This window comes from Liolophura sinensis, chromosome 6 (assembly GCF_032854445.1).
Source record: "Liolophura sinensis isolate JHLJ2023 chromosome 6, CUHK_Ljap_v2, whole genome shotgun sequence".
In the NCBI taxonomy this organism is placed as follows: Eukaryota; Metazoa; Mollusca; class Polyplacophora; order Chitonida; family Chitonidae; genus Liolophura; species Liolophura sinensis.
The window spans coordinates 9,671,952-9,695,596 of NC_088300.1; the positions used below are offsets into that span (position 1 = coordinate 9,671,952).

The 23,645-nt window shown below is 39.1% G+C and overlaps 1 protein-coding gene across 1 annotated transcript; it reads right to left on the reverse strand.

Moving 5' to 3' along the window:
• Positions 1-4,889: 4,889 nt before the first annotated feature.
• Positions 4,890-18,624, reverse strand: LOC135468704 (uncharacterized). Its single transcript, XM_064747099.1, has 6 exons — positions 18,290-18,624; positions 12,212-12,443; positions 8,511-8,601; positions 7,838-7,903; positions 7,096-7,229; positions 4,890-6,783 (listed from the first exon to the last, which is right to left on the reverse strand). Exons 2-6 carry the CDS (start codon positions 12,336-12,338, stop codon positions 6,560-6,562), a joined length of 642 nt encoding a protein of 213 aa, XP_064603169.1. The 5' UTR covers positions 12,339-12,443; positions 18,290-18,624; the 3' UTR covers positions 4,890-6,559.
• Between the last annotated feature and the right edge of the window lie 5,021 nt (positions 18,625-23,645).

Here is a 23,645-nt window from a genome sequence, read left to right on the forward strand (position 1 = left end):
ACAGTGTAAACGATCTGACCAGCCAATGCATTATTAAAGCTGGTATACACTGTAAAGCTCACATCAAGGTTTACTGCCTAAGACAGCTATGATATTGTTTGGACATTTACCTGTACGTGTTACATACCTTATTTCTTTTAAGTTTTGGAACACCTGGTCTGCCCATTTTAGCCAATATATATGTAAGTCTACCAGGAGTATTGGGTTTCTAATGAGCAACATACTCATATCTTTACTTTTCCAAAAGGCTGGTAAAGAAATATATTCTTTTTTCGTCATTCCTACTACACTGTATCTGTCCAAAAAAAAAATAGAAGAATTAGGGTAGTGTGAATGTTTATGTTATGCTGTGTAAATATCAACTAACCTGTTCAACATTTACACAATCGCAAAACAACTTACCCATGCAGTAATCATTGCCTCTTTGTTAAATCTATTTTGTAAAATTGACTTGAGGTTAACAGATGCTCCTTCAAGTCTTATGTGATTGGAGACTTTAAAAAAAGAGATGTAGGAAGCAACCAAAGCTTTATATGGTATCCATGAATGTGAAGCCTAACTTACCAGTTAAATTGCCTTGCTATTTGAAGCTGTTACGTACGACACATGCCAAATTGTTATGTTCTTATGAGTGCTTGATTGGTTGATGTATTTGGATGAATCTTGTTGATGGTATGAATGTTTGCTAAGTAACATTGGGATTCATACTTGGGCTGAAACTCAAAGGCATATTCTCCGTAACTGATACATTGTTGTATTAAATGATGGAATTCACTATATTTGGTCAGGGAATTTATGTAGCGGGTCATGGAATTTGTGTATTTGGTTTTTGAAAGTTGCTGTAATGTCTGCCCGTCAACCACCTCCTATATTTCTGGAAGGTTTGTTGGAAGAATGATCTGAAGGGTTGCCATGTATTTCTGGTGATGAGGTTCCTGGCTCTGGGGTCACTGGCTTGAGGCCCAGAGCTAATTTCCAGCACTAGAGAATCTCTACTCTATTATTCCAGGAAAGAGTAAATCCCCAGTGATAAAATAAACTGGAATTCATACATCTGGTCATGGAGCTGGGTCGTGGAATTTCTGTATCCAGTCTTGGACTTCATGTATTCAATATTGGACGTCATCTACCCAATCTTGGACTTCTCGTATCCAATGTAGGAATTCATGTATCCAATGTAGGAATTCATGTATCCAATGTAGGAATTCATGTATGTAGTCTTGGACTTCATGTATCCAGTCAAGGAATTCGTGTATCCAGTTTGGGAATTCATGTATCCAATCTTGGACTTAATGTATCCAATTTAGGAATTCATGTATCCAGTCTAGGAATTCATATATCCAAACTTGGAATTCAGGTATGATGTTACCTTGAATACTTCCTTATGTTATGTTGCTGTTACACAGGAGCAATTGTTTATGAAAACATAATGTATTCGGATAATACATAGTTATACGGAGTGTTTAATGTTGCTGAAATTGCTTGCCATGGCATTTTACAGCTAGGTGGTTTAAGCCATTGATCTACTGATCAGAGGTCTTATTAACGAATATATTTTTCCAAACACATATCATGCAAACTGAGAATGTAATCGCAGCTTTTATTTGAGGCTCTAAGCCTGTTAGTAATTGTGTGTTGTTACATATTTATAACTGTCATTTTAATGAAGTTAGACTTTGTTGTTTACATTTTAATTCAGCTATAAAAAGGACATCCCATTCATTTTATTTGTTAGTCGCACTTTGGTTGAATTGCCATAACGGCGCGTGCTTTGTGAAATTAAAAACTAGTACGAGTATGTATCTTGCATTATAAATCAGACATTTGCCGCTTGATTCACTCTGTATTACTGCTTGGCAGCTAATATGTGTGTTAACGTTGCCCTTATTTGCGAAAAAATTATAATTGTCTTCGAAATCCAGTCTGTAGAATTGTAATCTTGTTATTCTCTAAAATACATGTCGGCAACAAATCGGACCCAAACTTTACGAGAATAAGGTTTTATTCTGATGATATTATTTGATGTCATCCACGTTGTTTCTAATATATATATGTAAGCTTCGAATCAAAGCAAATGAGGGTAAAACTTGTGTGCGGTATGTAGGGTCATTTGATGACCTAATCGGTATTGTAATTCCTGATCTTCATCAGCAAGTGTAAATATACTTGCAACGATTTTTTTCTGGAGTAATGAGATGATTTGTGTCGTTCAAATATGCCATCTTCTTATCGGATATTGTTGGGAATCAGTGTTCTTATAAGTTGTTTCTGAGAATTCATTGTTTATAATAAATGGTTTCAGAGATGCAGCCTTCAAGGCAAGTGTTTCTGGTATTTCGTCCCCCATACCTTATACACATATTCTGTGTTCTGTGGAGCTGGCTGTTTGTACAACCTTGCACCAAATCTTCCAGAATCTGAGCACTTCACGTTGAACTTCCGCACACATGACGACGCATTAAGTGTGTTATTTTCACTGACTGTATGGAGGACTGCGATGCAGCATTAGATAACAATGCATCTCGCATGATGAATGTTCTTAACTTCGCGTTGGCTCTAACCTGTGTATATCCAAATTCCCGGACGATGTTTGGACAAGTATTGTTCTGTATGTTCCAGACCATTGACCTGGGGGATAATCCCAGCATGTGGTAACAAGCCACACGATACCTCACCATTCTACCCTTGCTGGCCTGTATACAGGGTTTGAGGGTTGAATCAAGTTCCGATGGCAGACATTTACATCAATCGTTGGCAGAACGAAAGTCAGGCTAACCTGTACACTATATCTCATTTTTGCGCATTTTACGTGCGGTTCTCCAGTAGACTGTAACAAATGAAGTAGTCTGTTGAGACTTTTATTAAGGACACCTATCTTCTCTGTGAGAGAAGCTTTAGTTTAAATCATGATTATTTTCAGTGACTTTTAGCAGGGGATAGAGAAAGCTCCTCTAAGTGGAGCTTTAATTTCCGCGCCATCAATCTACCAATATCAAATTATATGTATTGTTTGTTGCTTGGTGAATAAATCAAATCAAATCAAAGTTAATGTTAGTTTAGTGTGATTGGAATGAGTGTCGAGTTTCTTGACGGAGTGTGATGGAAATACGCCTTTGATACGGGGCTTTGAATATATACCGGCTCTCAGTGTTCGTGGTACCATATGCAGTCAACAAAACTCGTATGGCCGTGAGCAGTCTTGCGTTTGTTGAAAACCACGTTCATACCATCAATATGATGTGCATGTCTGTACACCACTTGTGTGAAAGTTTGTTAGTAACTTTTCAAAGGTCGGTGTATTTAACTGTGCACTCCGGTTCCCTCTACCCATTGAAATGGCTGCCATCGTAGGAGTGAAATATTCTTGAGTACCAGTATGAGGTCACACACCTGTCAAATTGTACGTAGCGCGAGTCAATAGTTGGACACAGTACAGTTGAAAAACACTGGCACCGTCAGAAACTGGCGCTTTCTTGGTGACTATAATACGTGATGGCATTGTTTAATAAGCTGGAAACTTTTGATATCCAGCACTTCTTTGGCAAGACTGATGTCCTATAGCTATGTATGCCATTATGTGCGGCTTAACGAACAGTCGTGAAAGGCGAGCATTCCAGGACAAAAGAAAAATATTAAAGAAATGCTTACAGCATAGATTTATTTATTTCTTTCATAGATATTTGTATAATATAGACATAATTACAATTAACATCTAATTTTAGTCCAAATGCATTATCAGTCCATGGTAATGGATAGTGCATCCATTACAATCTGTAAAACATAACAAGATGTGAAAATAAATAAATAAGTTGAAAGAGAATAACTACCCAAGGTGTTCAAATCCCTCTCATACATATATTTATATGTAAATCACATAATTCCAGTCATTCTTGTTAACCAGGCTGATTGTGTCTAACAGAATATACATTGAGACCATCATAGATAACCATTAAAACGGCACATGGATTTAAATAATACCATGAAATTCAATACATAACAAAAGTTTAAAGAAGAAAAAGTATTTACATCATTATACATTTTAACCTATACGAGTCTATACATGTGGATGATACAAATATCTAAACAGCTGACTAAGCAGAATTGGCACATATCGTCGAGGTCTGTATATAGACCTATTTAGTAGCCTCTACAAATGTCACCTGCAACATAAATACATACATACACCCACGTGTAGTTATTAATTTACATACTGTAAGTAATGGTATGTTGTTAAATTTACCATGTACGTTAAATATATAGTTTAACTTATTTAAGAAAGAGCTTTAAATGACCACTGTAAGCCTACATATCAGATTATAATGGAATGATGTACACAGATAAATAGCCGTTGAATACTTATATAGTGTTATGCATAGAGTTGCATAGTCAACATGAATTTTGATATTAAACACATATTGCATGTATATCAATGTTTAATTTGTCGCCTAAGAGGTAATATATAAATATAACATAGTCTTCTAGGAAATTTTACATGCTTGAATTGTTCTGAAATACGTACATATAACATGTGTGAATTTAACATTTGTTGGGAAACTGAATATAGACTTTAACTTTAAATGTTCTGAAATATGTACATATGACGTATGTAAATTTAATGTTTGTTGGGAGACTGAATATAGACTTTAACTTTATATATAGAGAAATGCATGTATACATTCCATGTATATGAAATAGTGGCACTATATAAACGCGCCAATATATAATGCAAAGAGAGAACACTGAGAATACACAAATCCCAGTCATGATTAATCCTACAACCATGTTTAACTTCATATATATCATTCGTTAGAATGGGGCTGCCATCAAACCAATATATATATATATATATATATATATATATATATATATATATATATATATATATATATATATATATATATATAACTTTGCGATTTAGCACGTTGTTATGCTGTAAATTTGTTCACATTCTGAGAAAACGTTTACATGTATGTATGTATACATACATGTACATATTTGTGAATGATGTCTGGTACCTGCCACCTAGGTGGCGCTGAGAACATGATGACTTGTGCTTGTGTGCATAAGGAAGTTGGCCTGTACCGCATGGTAAGGCCTTCAAAAAAAACTTTCAAGACTGCTGTCAAGGAAGACTTCATCGTGTATATAGAGAAAGCAGGGTTTACAAAATAGCGAAAATTATATGTTGACCCAGTGGTTAAGAGTACGCGCTGGGCTTTTTCCTAAACTTGCTGTATCTTAATCTTCTAGTTCATTAAAAAGTAAAAAGAATAACATTAAATGGTCTGCTAAAATCTGCTCTTAAAAGCGTGAGACATCGAAGAGTGCAGTTTGAAACTTCTCTCTGGAATCGACTCTACATTAGTCAGACAGAACGCAGCTACATCAGATGTGTCTAGATATAAAGTGGTTAACAATTAACAATCTCCTGGTGCAGTTATTTCACGAAAAACAGGATCAAAGTCAGGGTCGATGACTTGGAGTTCACCAGTTTTGCACATTGCAACTCACGCATATACTTCCATTCAGGCTTATAATATTACTTTCGCTACCATTCTGGACACTAAAATTCAACATAACACCATTGTGAGTATACGGTTAGAGCAAAATATAATACCTCTGCGCAGATGAAATTGAAAGTCCTCGTGATTCAATCCCAGTCACGTAAACACTGTAGGAATCTTAGCATATCCATCATGGACCATCATCACTGGCTACCGGAAGTACGCTCAGTTGCGCGGGATCCAAAAGCATTAAAAATAATTAAACAGTTTAAGGCCACATCAAATTTTAGGTCATCTGCCCGGAATTTCTGAAACTTGCAAGCCACCGTTGGCATAGTAACACTGGTTGAGTGGTTTATGTAAAGTCGTTCCATCAAGCATTGCTCATGTTGCATTACGCTACATTACGGCACAGTTCTGTTGTTCCGTAGTAGAAGACCACGAGACGGTAAACTGCAACCACTGGATTAATCATTTCTACATCAATTTTTTTTTTCTTTCATGGTTTTTATGGTGGGTAAAATCCACATCATAAAAGCTGTATCTAAAATACCTTCTCTTACTGTCTTACTGCATTTGGGCCTACAAATTAGAATTCTAAGTCTAGCTTAATGAGCCATATGATGTCTGCATTGTTGGTAATCGACAACGACAGTAGGACCTCTAGGTATCGACAAAATTCTCGCTTAGGACACAAGCTGTGTACCATATGCTATATATGTGGCTGGTTTATGTAACTGAAGTGCTCTGATATTAAACATGTATATCAGGAGACAATTCACAGTGACGTCAAGAGCATTCTGCGTCTGCTCCCAAGAAAAGCATTTCAAAAGACTTCCATATTCCAAAAACTGAGAGAACATAAATCACATATAAGCACCGCCCATCACGTTTAGTATCTTAGAGAAGCAGTGACTCGATATTCCATCAGGTCTGAGTTCAAGTTTATCTTGGAGTCATCTCTCTAATTTGTAATGGCATTGTAAACAATCCATTTGGCTCAGAAGAGCGAACCATCCAGTTGGCCCTGCCTGTTTTCCCGACTGAAACTCCTCCTACTTCTTGGTTTCTACTGGTTTGATGCTGTCTATCCTGTTGAAGAGATCGGCGTAGTAAAGATCATCGTCAGTCTGGGTTGTCACCTCCATGGTGATCACGCGGGGCTTAGCCACGCCCGACTCTACGTACTGAGTGCTGCGGACTTCACGGATGATAGTGTAGCCTCCGTAACGAAAAGTCTTTGTAATGTAAAGACAGCCCAAGACGATCAGCATGAACCCTTAAGGGCAACGAGAAAACAGATTGGTAGAAACGATGGAATACCTGACAAAATGCATTTTCTCTGGACACGTATGTATGTATGTTTAGAGAGGTGGTGTAATAAGGCTGTAAGCCAGATATTAACAAAACTGTAGGCAACGCTACAGACAAAGAGAATTAGAGGAAAAGTTATTAGGAAGTGAACAAAATATAAAAGACAAAAATTACACAACATAAGACATGAGGAGGGCAAAGAAATATAAAGTAGCAAAGCACAAAAAATCTGGCACAAAACAAAGGGACAAGGAGAGTATGTCCAGTGTTTACTCACCACAAATGAGATTCATATAAATGCCCAATCCCTCGAGAAAGGCAGGGATTGAGAAAAGAATGTAAAGAACGCCTCTTTTCCAGTTGTCCAGCCAGAGGAAGATCCTCCAAACGGCAAAGCAGCAACCGTCTTGTCTGCAATAACAGAGAAACCATGGGATTTATAGCACTGCTTTGTCTCTGCTAACCAAACCCTCTCACCATAACTACTGGCCCATAGACAAATTGGTATTCAGTTGAAAATTGCGGAACCAACTTGATGTCACTAGGAACTAGGCCAAACGGGCGAGACATGTATACAACTCTAAATATTAAACTATTCCACTGGCAGACCAAGAAGTAGGTTTACGGCTGGAAACCCTGACAAACCTTTTGAATTAGGGCGACATCCGTACAGTAAATGTTAAATTCGAACACGCAATCTCGTTGATGAAGTGCCTGAACGAGCCAGCGCTTTAACCATCGGAGTTTTTATCGGAATTAGCCAGTAAAGTAAATGTCCCGATGTACTGTTTATATTTATTTATGTTTTGTACAAAGATTTTCGTGGTGATGATCCTTTGTTGTGTCCAAGACAATATTACAAAAGCTACACGCGGGAGAATGTGGAACATTTGGGTTAATATTCGTCGTTCTCGTTCTATATTTACTGGTCGTCATCTTGCATGATACATGTAATGGTCAGTATTACAGAGGAGAATCATGTGGGTGTAGTGATGACCAGTTACTGATGACCAACTCACCTACAGCACGCAGACTTGTTAATTATCCATATGACTTCTACAAACGTCATAAAGATGGCAATAGCTCTGAAACGACAAGATACACACATGAATCAAAAGTAGAACGATCTGTGGAAGACAGATGGCATTGGTCCCTACAGTAACATTCCCAAGACGTTTCTTCACTGCATTGTCATTCTTATTTCCTTTTCTTATAGAACACCTAAAAGACATTTACGTTATGCCCCCCCCCCCCCCCCCCACTGCATCAAACCAATAAAATCAAGTGTGGTTTCAACAAAGCGTTTTGAATAAGTGGCGTCTAATGAATTGCAACTGAAATCGCTGCATTTACCTGATTCTGCTGAAGCCATGCATGGTACTAGGGTGCATGTATTGCTACCTTTCAAGTGTTAACATGAGCAGTTGGAAAAAAGCCAAACGGAGGTAAATTGAATATCACCATATTTAAAATAAATATCACCATATGTTAGCTGTCATACTCTCGTCACTGTTTTACTCCCTATACTGTAGTGTTTTGTTTTATATTCCTGCATAAGCGAGGATTCTGCTGGTGGACAAAGTGCGCCGCTGTTAACGAACAGCTTCTCCGTACTGACAGGTTCTCTGATGCTCACATCAAATACCAGCTGACGTACAGCTTCTCCGTACTGACAGGTTCTCTGATACTCACATCAAATACCAGCTGACGTACAGCTTCTCCGCGCTGACATGTTTTCTGTTATAATGCTCGTCTAAAGTCCAGATGGCTGTTGTCCAAATCACTAAAATAAAATGACATATTCATAAATGGTTTTATCGAAATTCTGGTGGTTGAAACAGTTTAACCTTTTGCGTAAATCGCACCTCATAATGGATTCTGAATAACAATTTATCTTCATACAAAGGCGAAATTTTAACCTGATGTTGTTTAATGATGACTGTCTGATCTACATCTTGCAAATTCAGGTATAAAAATGGCACGAGTAGCGAATCAGCGCATTCCCCGATTTCAACGTCACGCATGAAGGATGTGGATTGCCGAAAGATTTTAGTGCTCACTAGACAGGAAGGAGACGCAGGAGTTATTCTGCTTTTGTAAAGGAAAGTTAATGGGCCTAACGAAATTATTAAAACATCCGAATATATTTTTATCAGCTGATGACAGAATGAAGAAAGGAGCTAACAAGGAGACAAGGAGCTAACGTGTGCGTTCAATGGGACCATGAAGGCTATTCATACGACGCTAATAAATATCACTGACACGTTATCTGTTCAATATTATGACATACGTCCTTGCACGCACAGTGTTTATATTTATGCGATTAACTTAAGATGAAGTGTTGTTTTGTTAAGTTAGATTAAATTATATAGTGAATCATTGCCATTTTCATCATCATCATTATCATCTTCATCATCATTTTTTAAGCATGCATATTGTCCACAAACAAATTTTATAAAGAGCAAGATGATTTCATCGGACGGAGGGTCCAGGTTTTTAAAGCACGTGCGTCAGCCCTGATCGCATTGTTAAAGCCTAGGTGTTTGTCAAGTGTGTCAAGTATGCCCAAAGGCGCTGGTTTACTCCAGACACACTGGTCTCCTTCACCCATAAACCACACCGCCATCACAGACGTGAAAAATTCTTGATATTGTCGTTAAAATAAATCAATTAATCAATAAATCAGTTAGTGCCCAGTAGTGAGGAAGCGCCTTAAAAGAAAAGACAACAAATAATATAATCTGTTTTTATTTAGGATGAATTCTCACTAGGTCATGGGTGCGCCATGTTCGAGTAACAGGAAGCAGGATGCAACGTGCATCACACGTCCCCCTATTTTTCAAAAAGACCCAAAGATTTAAGTTGAAGTGTTAACCTAGATTAAATGATATAGTGAACCATTGCCATTTTCTTGGTTAAGGATTCTTGAATATAGGTGAACGACAAAGGGACGGCACAGAAAGCTGGTTGACCTTTCCGCATGTTACAGGCTGGTTGACCTTTCCGCATGTTACAGGTGACAGACAATGGAACTGGACTCCTCAATATCCCGACAGACTGTTACCACCCAAGTGACCTGTACACTGCCAGTCCCCTGGGATCCGTCTTAAATGGGTATGGATATTTAGACCCATACGTACACATAACCCATACTGTAAATCTTCAACCTTTTGGAATTTATACATACAATTATTATGAAAGCTACGCCAAAATTGATTTCTTTGTGTCATTAAAGATGCAAGCTTCAAAAAAACTGTGCAAATGATTTCTCTACACCCCATAGATCTCTCGGAATGTTTCAAAATATTGGTTGCAGAGGCAGTTGAAAACGTGAAAAGACTTAGGGTAGGTCAATAATTAAACAAGTGAGAGACCACTAATGGCGCATTGAATCTACTGATTGATGGATTGACTGACTGACTGACTGATGTCTAACGCGGTACTGCATGAAGACATGACGGCGATCAGGTTTATCGGTAGAGAAAATCAGAGTGACCGCCACAAACCAAACCTCCTGACAAGTCGCAACAATAAAAAGAGCTGAATTTGAACACATGATCGGTTGACTGCCTGAACTGTGATATAGATAAGCTTACTGATTGGTTATCACAGGCTAGTAGAAACGAGCCTGTGCCTTAACTATCAGGGCCAGCAAGGCCCCAGTAACACAATTATACGAGGCATTGACGATCGGCTTCAGCCTTTGTTGTGACGTTTAGTCATGACACAGGCGTACTGCTATAAACATATTCCCCGTCACTGGATTTGTGGATCCCCACACTCTCACTCGCCATGAGACACCTAGCAACAATCACGTAAATTTGTATAAATAAATACGGATTAGTGGTTAGCTGTTCTGAGAGAAAGGAAAGAAAAGCTCTAGCCGTTGCAGGAGACGCCGGAGTAGTCGTTAGTGGTTTTGAGGAAAACCCACAAACGCTCCAGTCGTTCCCACAGACGCTAAAGTAATGCACCCCTTAGTGGTTGTGGGGAAACCCATAAAAGCTCTACTCGTTCCCACAGACGCCAGAGTAATGCACCTCTTAGTGGTTGCGAAGGAAACCCACAAAAACTCGAGTCGTTCCCACAGACACTAGAGTAACGTGCTTAGTGGTTTTGAGGATTCCAAACTTTAACCATAGTAAGGCTATGATTAAACAGTATTTCAGTTCCGAAAATACCAGTACACACTGTTAGTTATAAGCGATAAAACACCGATACTCAGTGCTGGTTATAAGCGATAAAAGAAAAGGACTTAGGACGCAGACTGAAGTTAATTATATGCATGAGTCTGAGACTTTTAACGCGTCTCTTGTCAGGTCTGTATTTTAGCCTGTATATGAGATTCACCGAGTCGCCAGCCTGTGACTGTGTCGTGTCTATACGGTATGACATCGAAAACACAAAGCTCACACAGCATGTGAGGCGAAAAGTATCCTCGATGATCTGACAAACAAAAACACCCATGTGGAGTGACATACAGTACTATACATAAGCTTTTTAGTGCTGCCACTTCTGTGACTCTGCTCGTCCTTCACTGTTTACACGACACTACTGAAACAGTGTTAATGGTGCTGTAGAGGGGCCTACTGCAGCTATGATACTGCGGCCGGTTTCATGAAGCTTACTTAGCTAAATACGCCCTGTAGAACGTATGTTCTACAGATATGACGTGCACTTAGTTAACGGCTGCTTAACACTAAGCATGCTTCATGAACCGACCCCAGCTGTTAAATGTGGACGATGACAACTTGAGTAGGCCTACCAGCTGCACCACGATGACAAGAAAGTATGCCCACCTCAGTATATGCACGACATCTATCACACAAATCCATTTTCATGATCGTAATTATATTCAAAATGGAATTTTCTGCAAATATCAAAACACATTGATATTACGTCACTTGGCACACTGATGATCTGTGACAAAGAACGAGAAGGGTTTCATGCGTGACACGCCTGCCATTTACAGACGATCTATGTAACACAGTACCGCGGGGGCTATTTGAATGCTGCCTGCATGCTCATACATGGCTCTTTACTGGGTTTACCGGCATGGGTGGCCAATGAGTTTACCTTCATGAGTTTACCACATAATGGGCTTCTATTGGTATCTTGTAAAATAAGGATAAGCTGGAAACCGGGGTATATATATATATATATATATATATATATATATATATATATATATATATATATATATATATATATATATATATATATATATATACATCCCGCGTTCCGCGATCCATCATGAGGTTGGGATACATCTCGCGTTCTATCGTGAGGTTGGGATAATTCAAACTACTTTGTCAGCTATATTTAAACATATATTTCAGGTTTAAGATTTAAAACTGAGCACAACCATCTACATGCATGGTTTCCAGACTCACCTGTAAGTGTGATGACCCCCCAAACCCTGGCTATCACCTTGACATGGCGCACGAACCACGGAGGTACGGCGTCCAGATCAGCCATGTTCGCCGCCCCAGTATTGAGAGGCAGCGTCTCCCCGGACATCGTCTATCAGCAGTTCACTGTACTCCTCGGCTAGGCCTTCATTTCGAGGGCACAGCTGTGACAGCGGGAGTTTCCCTCACCTTCCGTAGCAAATGCGTCCGACGTCTTAATAAACAAACAAGCAAATTATCAATGAGTTATGGACATTTTCAGTTGTAGGCAAACTTATAGTGAAGCCTCAATTCCTCACGGAGGCCTTCATCACCTTTTGCTAAAAACAAAACGAAACAATATGGCCTACTGTCAAGAGAAGCCTGGGTCTTCCGGAATGTTCCGTGTAGCAGAATTAGACTTTTACGGATCATTAATTATATGTCCTAGCTTAATCTAAAATAGTGATGAAAAGAAAAATGTTTTACATTTCAAGAAGAAACATACACCAGTTCAGTGCGTAGGCCTATATTGTGCGTGTAAGTCTGATGTATGCTATACTGCTCCTAAACCTGTGGCTTACAGGAATTCCTGCGGAGAAATATTGTTTTCCTGCTATGCACATGATGTAAACTGTAGTATATGCAGGTTGATCGCCGTACAGGCCTATAGATACTTTTAAGATGCTTTTCATCATGCCGAACAAAACGTTTCCAAAATGTTTTGAGGACGGTTTGAGGTTGTCTTTCAAAACAATGAATAAACAATTTTTCAGTCATATGACGACCAGGAGTCATTATGTGTGTGAACATATACTGCGTCTTCTTGTGGCAGGGCGAGTCCGTGCCACCAAAGTGTTGCCGCCACTGAAGTATCATGTCAAAGACAACAGATACCCCACCCAGTCACATTATACTCACACCGGGCCAACCAGTCCTTTTCCCTTGCTCTAACTTCTTTGTGCTCAGCGCTAAGCGAGGCAGCAACATGTATCATTTTTAAAGCCTTTGGTATGTCCCGACTCTGGTTTGATCCCGTGTTTCCCGACTTCGTCTTTCAAAAGAAACTTATATGCCTACTTCGTGTTTGGATTTTGTCTTTCAAAAGGCGCGAAGACTTACTTCATATTTTCATTCACTAAAAGTAACGTTGCTAGATATACACTATATAGTTACACGCAATGAAGTAGTTTGCTATGTCTGCATAAACTATTTTCCCACTTCCATTACCTAAACATTCGAACGAATGCAAATGAGACAGTTAAATGGAAAGCCGAGCTCCAAATCGAGAATCAAATTAAAATAGAGAAAGATTTGAAATTATATAAAAAGAGGTGCATTGACATACTCAAGTATTGTGTCAATTTTGAATCCGTTCTTAATATGTTCCAAGAGAAAGTTTTTAGCCTTGTATTTGGAGAAGTAGTCTTTTCCTGCTCTACGTACATGTTATGCGTATAAATTGGTATATGTGTTTCCTGATGTTTTTTCTGCTATACGCATATGTTCCCTGTTGTATGTTTATGTTTTTCCTGCTGTATACATGTTTACTGCTGAACGTATATGTTCCCTGTTGTATGTGTATGTTTTTTCCTGCTGTACACATGTTTCCTGCTGAACGTATAGGTGCCCTGTTGTATGTGTATGTTTTTTCCTGCTGTACACATGTTTCCTGCTGTACGTATATGTTCCTTGTAGTATGTATATGTTTTTCCTGCTGTATACACGTTTCCTGCTGAAGGTATATGTTCCCTGTTGTATGTATATGTTTTTCCTGCTGTATTCATGTTTCCTGCTGTACGTATATGTGCCTTGTTGTATGTATATGTTTTTCCTGCTGTATACACGTTTCCTGCTGAACGTATATGTTCCCTGTTGTATGTATATGTTTTTCCTGCTGTATTCATGTTTCCTGCTATACGTATATGTTCCTTGTTGTATGCATATGTTTTTTCCCTGCTGTATTCATGTTTCCTGCTATGCGTATATGCTCCCTGTTGTATGTATATGTTTTTCCTTCTGTATACATGTTTTCTGCTGTACGTATATGTTCCCTGTTGTATGTTTATGAGAAAGTTTCTAGCCTTGTATTTGGAGAAGTATTCCTTTCCTGCTCTACGTACATGTTTTGCGTATAAATTGGTATATATGTTTCCTGATGTTTTTTCTGCTATACGCATATGTTCCCTGTTGTATGTTTATGTTTTTCCTGCTGTATACATGTTTACTGCTATACGTATATGTTCCTTGTTGTATGCATATGTTTTTTCCCTGTTGTATTCATGTTTCCTGCTATGCGTATATGCTCCCTGTTGTATGTATATGTTTTTTCCTGCTGTATACATGTTTCCTGCTGTACGTATATGTTCCCTGTTGTATGTTTATGTTTTTTCTGCTATGCGTATATGCTCCGTGTTGTAAGTATGTTTTTTCTGCTGTATACATGTTTCTTGCTGTATGTATATGTTCCCTGTTCTATGCATCTATTTTCTGTTCTATGCATATATGTTCCTGCTATAGGTATATGATTTCTTGCTACGCGCACAAGTTATACTGCTGTACGCACATGTTTTCCTGCTGTACGCACGTTTTCCTGCTGTACGCACACGTTTTCCTGTTGTACGCACTTGTTATCCTGCTGTACGCACATGTTTTCTTACTGTACGCACGTTTTCCTGCTGTACGCACACGTTTTCCTGCTGTGCGCACGTTTCCCTGCTGTACGCAAGTTTTCCTGCTGTACGCACGTTATCCTGCTGTACATATATATTTATCATAGCTTTGTGTGAGTAAGACATACACATTAAATGAGATTTCTCGTATTTTAAAATATTCAGGTGGTGCGCTTTAATGGACTTCAGTAACAGTGCCTGGTGTATTTAAATCCACTGCAATTTCATGAGTGGCAAAGACATGGACAATTAACAACATGCAGCTTCTGTATGCAGCAAGAAACACAAATCCCTTATCACATTACAATACTGGATGCTTGCAAGAGTAAAGTCAGCCACAGAACATTTACTACATGTAGATATATACATATATGCAGGTCTGTATGACACTTGTTTGTGCAAGAGATTACCATTTCACTGAATGTTAGAACGATTATTAGGAAACAACTTCAAAAGGAAAAACGATTACACATCTCTCAGCTTAATCGACCGGATCGTTTTATTACAGCTTGTGGAATATAACCACGTGATTTTAGCTAAATATCGCCCACTTGATTAATAAATCTGATATCTAATATCTACGTCAGAACTGCTAATAATATTCCGTATATGAGCAGGTGCCTGTGTATTGATGCATGTGGATCTGACATTCATGTAGCAACCGTACGCTGTCAATAAGGCTACACCATACTTCTATATGAGCATATATACACGATATATCTACGCCTGAACTGCTAATAATGTACAGTGTTTCTATAAGAACATCTGATTGTGTACATGCACGTACATCTCTACCTTGAGATTATGGGCTATTAAGGTATTAATTTTTCATTTCTTATTAAGAAGTGGTAACAGAAATCAAACAAGATTTTTAGGAAGTAGATATAGCTGGATGTAACATGAGTCAGTAAAAAATCGTCACCTTGCCGTACTCTGAACTTGTCTCAGCTCCTGAAGGAAAAACCCAGCCTTATCTGAAGGAGACCATGACACCTTGCCGTGCAGGAAACCACGGTACATCACCAAGCCAAAAAGCCACGACACACGGTGTGCAGGAAACCACGGCATTTCGCCATTCTGCTAATGGTCACCGTTCTAGACGGGAAACTCTAGTCCTGCCTGTAGGAAACCATGTCATTTAGGAAAAGGGGCCATTCAGGAAACCATGCCACGTCGCCATTCGGAAAACCATTCCACGTTGCCATGCAGGAATTCATGCCACCTTGCCATTCAGAAACGATGGCACATCGCATGCAAGAACCCATGGCACCTCGCCATGCAAGAAACTATGGCGCTTCGAAATACAGGAAATCACTGTACATTGTCACCAAGAAAACCATGGCACCTCGCCGCGTAGAAAGCATGGGACCTCGCTTTGCATGATACCATTGTACTTAGCCTTGCAGGAAACCATGGCCCCTCGACATACAGGACACCATGTCACCGTGAAGCAAGAAACCATGACAACTTGCTATGCAAGAAAGCATGGCACTTCGATTTTTTGAGAGAAAACAGAAACAACCCAAAGGCTATAAGGTTGCTGTCTTTTGAGTGTACAGTTCTCCTATAATAGATCTGCAAATAAAATAATGTCAGCGTGTAAAGTATAATAATGTACGGACACACACAGACCTGCTGAGTTCAAAATTGCCTTTTCGTCGTCAGTGAGTTCTGATTGTCGAGGTCTGTCAAAGGCTAACTGTGTACAGCAAAAGTTTGATTTTCTGCTGGATTGAGTTCATGGGCTATATTATAATGGGAGTGACGAGGTCATGAAAGCTGATAACACTGCGGCTGGCATTTATCCAGGCCTGATTGTGCTGCCATTCCGTGTGACTCACCCATCTATTGCTACATGTTTGTGAGTATTCAGTTATATTGATATACATATATAAGCATTGATCTCGCCCATCGCAACCATAATTATACGGTACGCCGTGAAACAGCTGCCACACAGCAGGGATATTCTGTCCCACGGACATAGGCGACACCCCACTTATCGTTCATCGTAGATACGATGTGGTAGAATGTCAGTAGGGTGGCATAGGTTTTAAAATAGGAGTAAGTCGTTATGGATGGTAGGGTATAGGACTAAGTCGTCATGGATAGCATGGATGGTATACCACATTCAGGATTCGAGAAAGAAAGTGTTAGCGATGAACTAATAAAATAATTCAGAAAAATCGGATAAAAAACCCACAAAAATATTAGAGAACTTGCACTGTTAAGGTTCAATGGACCGGTGGATTAATAAACTATGGTCTATTTCTTTTAGCGAGTCGCCTATTTGCTTTTAGTCAGTGACACATAACGACACAAGCTCTACACATCGATATGTTGAAAATTCTTATCCTTGCAAAGAAAATGAAGTTAGAACATTTTTCTAATTCATAATGTTGAACTACATAAGCATAGCTTCGACGGCGAGATTTCATTGCCTCGGGTCATCATTATTTTAAAACAAATGGCATGCTGGGGAATGGGCAGAGTCCAGTATGTCTTGCGGGAAAGTGACACCAGTAACCTAAGGTCCTATCGACTTCACCCTAAACACTGTTTCTGACACTGCCATATTTTAAATTATTTACAGGTTTTAGCATAATATAACCTTAATAGATGAGTTATATTTCATATCTTGTAGTATATGATCTAACGGCAGAATGATTTTAGGGTTGCATGTCAGGAAGCTCTGTAATAAAAAACAATATCGTCGATTCGAACTTGCCAGGCGTAGATGGTTTATATACTCCGGACGTTCCATTTTCCTCCATTTATGAAACTGAACCCTGTCGAATGTCTGTGACGCAATTTTGGATATGGCGTTAAACAATGATAATTAAAACCAAACCTTTCGACAGCGTTGCACCCAGCACCTTACACAGTACGGAAGGGGATATTCCTAAGTGTACTCTACGCAAGTCCAATCACTGTGAAACATTTCGATTGTGTTACACCCAGTTCCACAGACAGCGTATAAGGGGATATAGTACAGGATATAGTGTAAGGATACAATGTCCAATCACTGTAGTCCGCACATGGTTTTTGTTGCTTCTGCAATGTTTCTACTTTGAAGCGACACGACCGTGTGCCGTTGACTGTACAAATACAATATACATAGCCATAAGCTGAGTCCAAACTACTCTGCCAATTAGGTTTAGCTCATTAAACTTGAACCCACTTCAGAGCCAGGCTCTAGTTATATATTTATTTATTTGATTGGTGTTATTTCACTTATACGACGGCGGCCAGCATTATGATGGGTGGAAACCGGGGAGAGCCCGGGGGAAACCCACGAACATCCGCAGGTTGCAGACATAAAATGAGTCTTGTAATTTTCTCGACATACTAATAAAAGGAAATAATGAAAAATAATAGAAAGTTGGCTCAGAACGATTGCATGCATACATACCTAGATCTGCAAGCCGTCCCCTTGTTCCAAGGTCATATCTGTTGTAGTATTACTCCTTCCAACACTGGACAATGAAAAACTTTCAGGCTATAAATCGGTCACACATGGCAACACAAAATAGGTCGTTGTGAACCAAAAGTACTCCGTCTTGTCTATAAATTTTATATATCCTCAACCATTCAACTAAACAGTATTAATCCATCGCTCGAAGCAACGCAAGCCAACAAGATTTTTCTCCTGGGCCAATGTTTAAACTATGGAAATGATATGCTAATATCTATCCCTAAATCCAGAATATGTTTTGCTGCAAATCCAGATGTCAGATAAGCCTAGAATATAAACTGTTCTTCTAGAATGGCAATGTGCTTCATTGTGATGACATTGAGTTAGCCTGCACAGCGTACATGACATGAATGGTTGCCACATATGGTCCAGAAATCCTACATGCACTATATACCCACTTATACCTACATACATGTATATATGTTTATACACAGACCCGCATGTTTCAGAAATTCGTTACAGTCTTTTTTTTCTTGTTTGTTTGTTTAGCATTGTACCACGTCAGCTTGGGTTCGGGTTCTGTAGTGACAACATGAACATATGTTGTCCTTCTGTGTATCAGCTATTCCAGCAACATGGCTATAGCCTTTATTATCTCCCATATGTCCCGTATATAGGGCTTATACATTTATCTATATTCATTTGCAGTCCTATGCCACATTGTACCTGCTCATATACGGAATAGTAAGATCCAAAGAGTAATTATTACGAGTAATTAGACGAAACCGCAGAATATAAAGATCAATGATGATTGAATGACCAGTTGCCTATATACCCAGCTTTGTTTTACGTGGGTGGGTAATTTTGGAAACTGTTAGAATGTTAGAGCTAGCAGGGAGTCTACCCCATAGGTTGCCTACGAAGATGTACAAACTCTCCGCTATGTTTTCAGTGGTACCTTTTCATCAACTCATTTGAGGTTTACGGCTGGTAGAGAAGTCATCATGAATATCAACCCTTTCTCACCCCTGATTGCCTCTGTTCTCTGATATCTTCCTCCCGTATCTACCTTTTATGGCAGACATACAAAACAAATAACATTAATTTAACCTTCAATTTTTTGTTGCCGCTGGCATCGCCATTCCACCTGCAATTTAGCAAGTAGCGACATGTGTATTCACACAACGCCATCCTGGAGTCCGTACATTCAGCTGTGATAATGTGGATAACAGTAAATGCTGTATTATAACACTTGTGGATAATGACACGGAATGTAGAGAAGGTTACTGGGTTACTTATACCACGGTTATATAGCCACACCAACAAAAACGCTTTGTAAGGGAAATGTATTAGCTCAGTATAAGTGTAACAAAATTGTTTGTCATGAAATAATGTATCAGTCTAGGACATATTCTCTCATTCCTGTACACATATCTGTTCACGGACGTCAGTACACACTTTCATGCAATATTTAAAGTATAGTTTGATACGGTTGTAGGTATGAAGGTCTTTCAGCAACCTATGGATGGTCGTGGGCTTCCCGCATAAATTGACACGGAATACTGATTTCTCATAGGGTTGCTATGAAATGGTCTGGAGTATGGTATTAAACAATCACGGATATATATATATATATATATATATATATATATATATATATATATATATATATATATATATATATATATATATCTCCGTGATTGTTTAATAGTATGGTTTAATTAGTATGGTAATAAACAATCACGGATATATATATATATATATATATATATATATATATATATATATATATATATATATATATATATATATATATATTTTCCAGAGTGTCGTGCGCTACAGACGGGTACCACATATTAGTGGAAAATAATAATCTTAAGCGAATATAAATATGCGTAAGCGTTTCACAAGCCCTGCTCACCGTTTATCGTCACCAAGGATCCATAAACAGGTTCTGAAGGTGGGGAATCCTGTCCGACGGGGTTTAACCCACACCCTAATAGACGTCTTGGGTCCTCCGTGGCCGAGTGGATTAGCACGCCAGAAGAGAACAATGACTCGCCTACCACCAATGCGGTCACTGTGAGTTCAAGTCCAGCTCATGCCGGTTTCCTCTCCGACCATAAGTGCAAAGGTCTGCCAGCAACCTGCGGATGGCCTTGGGTTTACCCGAGTTCTGCCCGGTTTCCTCTCACCATAATGCTGACCGCCATCGTATAAGTGAAATGTTCTTGAGTACGGCGTAAAACACCACTCAAATCAATAAATAAATACACATCTTGGACTTTACCACTGAGCCACGGCCCGCTCCCAGTTAACAGATATCCCTGTCATTCTAATTTAGACGAAAGATTTTCCTATTTTCATTTTATTTATCAAACTCCACGATTTCAACAGTTCGATGAGATAGTATACTCTAACACTGAAGCTTTGCTAATCGGGCAAATCACCACCGTATATTTGCAGGGGACATCTCACGCTGTGTAACCTCATTTTATTCAGTTTAAGTGAAGTAACAGAACAATAGTTTTCAGTAGTGTGTATATGAGAATTTTCTTGAAAAGATGTATTTAGCTCCTGCACGATGCTTATGGTGGCTATAATTATTTCCAAAGCTTGTTTTACCAGGACGTAAACCTACGCACATTAGTTTACATTTCATTTAAGATTTCCCAAATGCAGATCTGTTTACGAGAAGCGTAATGATGTAGCAGGGGAGGCAACTTTGGAAACAGAAACATTCTAGAGTTGCCGCCCACTCATCGACAATGATGTCAACTTACCTTAAATAATCACATTGAATTAAATTTAGAATTAATAATTCTTATTAGACCTTGTATCTATTAAAACTGTTACAGAGGCCTTGCTGACTCCTCAGCCTGTCAACCATCTGATGTTGTATGTAGCTCAATGTTGTCAGGTGCTTGCTGGGTAGAAATAAGATACATGTATGCTAAAATGGACCGTGCTCACGTCACAGTCTGAGTTTGCTCACAGATAGAATTGATAACGTGCATTTGGTTGTAGTTACTTCACGTGTGAGCCCTTATATATGTACTAGTATATCTATTTGTCACAGATCCGTCGGAAGTCAAGTTCGTGTGTGTTTAGACGAGCATAGTTTGAGAAAACATGATCGTAGATCGTCTGATGTCTGACAAACCTCCGGACAGCCTCTAGCTACAACTGAACCATTAGCAGCTTTAACATGCTGCTCTCCTCATATATAAGGAGGTGCATATAATTAACAGGCTCTAAGGTGATGTGGGTCTTTAGAAAGCTTTACGCAGATATGTGAGGACACACTCTGCTAGAACTCGTTATAGTGGACACAGCAGGAGCTGGATTCAAGGGGACGACCGCACATGCCAGATTGATGAGTTGTCGTCTTTTGTGAGTGGACGTGCAGAACACTAATCCAATGAAGGCGTATATCTTATCAACTCGTTCAACCAATGATTGGACCGATGTATTTCAGAATCAGTTTAGTGCACAGATAAATGAAATCGTTGGTGCCGAACACCGTCATCACTCTACAAAACGTTGCATGAATATATGTGAAGAATGAATTATTATGGCTTAAAGCTACCTTGGTCTCAGCCATAACGTGGCGATACAAGTACATGCATATCACTTAAGTGAAAAGAGGTAGTTGATAACATGATGTGGCAGAGGTAGTTTACAACATGATCTGGCAGAGGGAATAGCAAAACAGCATGTCAGCAAGTACGTTTTGTGATTTTTTCGTATTTTTTTATTTGATATATCACGTACAGGTTGATTGGACTTAAGTTTTTCAACAGATAATAAAGTTTGACGAAAGGTAAATGGTGCAACATGGCGGTAAACATGCATGGCGGCAAACATGCACGGCGGTAAGCATGCATGGCGACAAACATGCACGGCGGTAATTATGCACGGCACAGCGGCAAACAATTAAAGATGCACGGCGGCAAGCACGCTTCGCATGTGTAGAGAACACGACGCTCTATTTCACGGTCACAGCTCAGCTCAATGTAGCCCAGATGGCCTTCCGCAATGTCCACATAAAGCGGCACTTTGTTTTACATGTACTTGTATTTGGTTTAAGGTAAACGTAAATAAGTAGTTAATGACTTGAATCTAACATCATCTCTTTACTTTTATCACGGATCTACTTATACGCGGCCCAACAGATAATTTTGACCATGACTATTTGAGTTGCGGCTCTTTTCTAGTGATGTAATGTGTAACGCTTTATAAATGTGTCGGTTCACAGTTAAACAATTCTAGAAGTGATGATTGCAATAGATTATAGTTACAAGGTTATGTACTTATGTTGCCATGGTAGAGAAGATCAACTTAGTTTAAGATAGTTTTGTGGTAATATGCCGTCCCAGGTGCATCTGTTTATCAATATTTTCCCCGAGTTCGTGTAATTTTTGAGCGTATGCTGACCCATTTCATCCGCAGTTGTTTTCTGTAAATTGCTTTCGAGCAGAATCAAATTGCACTGACCATTTGTATGCCTGTTAATGGTGTAACGTCTATGTTCTGGAGCATTGGTGGCTTAGTAAATATTCTTCTCCTGTCTGTTCTACAAGTACACAATCGATGGCGTAAAGATTGTTTCCGGAATAATTTCCTTTGCCATCAATCGTCTTGCTCTGGGTTAATAAAATATGGTTTATGATGACAGCACTTATCTTAAATCATCTCCGGCAATCGCTGTTTCATCGAGAACACTTTATTTGTCGGAAAGTCCCAACTATAAAGATTGAAATCTTGATGATGGACTCGGAGGCTTTTATTCGTCTCCCAAATCCGCGTTCAATTTCCTGCCAAAACCTTTTAGCACCGCCTAGTGGCCGGGATGAAAATTTGGTTAGCGGAAGTAAATATCCGTTATATCTACTTATCATTGATTTGGTGTAAATGTCAAGAACGGGGGAAGGCAAGCGGACGTCTTATAACGTGTTCAGGACAGACTACAGAACCTTCCTTACCGGCTAAATCCCCTAAATCGTCTGCTCCCATCCCTTCTTTAAAGCTCGTTAGACACTGGAAGGCTTTCATTATACATGAACCGTTGGGAATCACTCACAGGCTGGAGATGTCTCTGGACTTACGTGTGCTTTTTTCTACTGGAAACCAGTTCCAGATACCAGTTCCGAGTTATCTGAAGGCCTTATCCTTATATATTGGAATATCTTTAGCTCTGTCTTATCACTGACTTTTTATTTTCCATGACTTCCGCGCAGGTATATACACAACATTGGCAATCTTGGTTCCAGAAGTTTTGTTATGCCATTCACTATATCTAACACAGACACCCAAAACGGCGTTACTTGTCGTATCACCTTATTGCTGTTCC

Coding starts and splice junctions, on each gene's coding strand:
- LOC135468704 (XM_064747099.1), bottom strand. CDS start 12,338: ATGTCCGGGGAGACGCTGCCTCTCAATACTGGGGCGGCGAACATGGCT. Junction 8,602..12,211: donor GGGGGTCATCACACTTACAG/GTGAGTCTGGAA, acceptor ATTTTATTTTAG/TGATTTGGACAACAGCCATC. Junction 7,230..7,837: donor AACAAGTCTGCGTGCTGTAG/GTGAGTTGGTCA, acceptor CTGTTATTGCAG/ACAAGACGGTTGCTGCTTTG.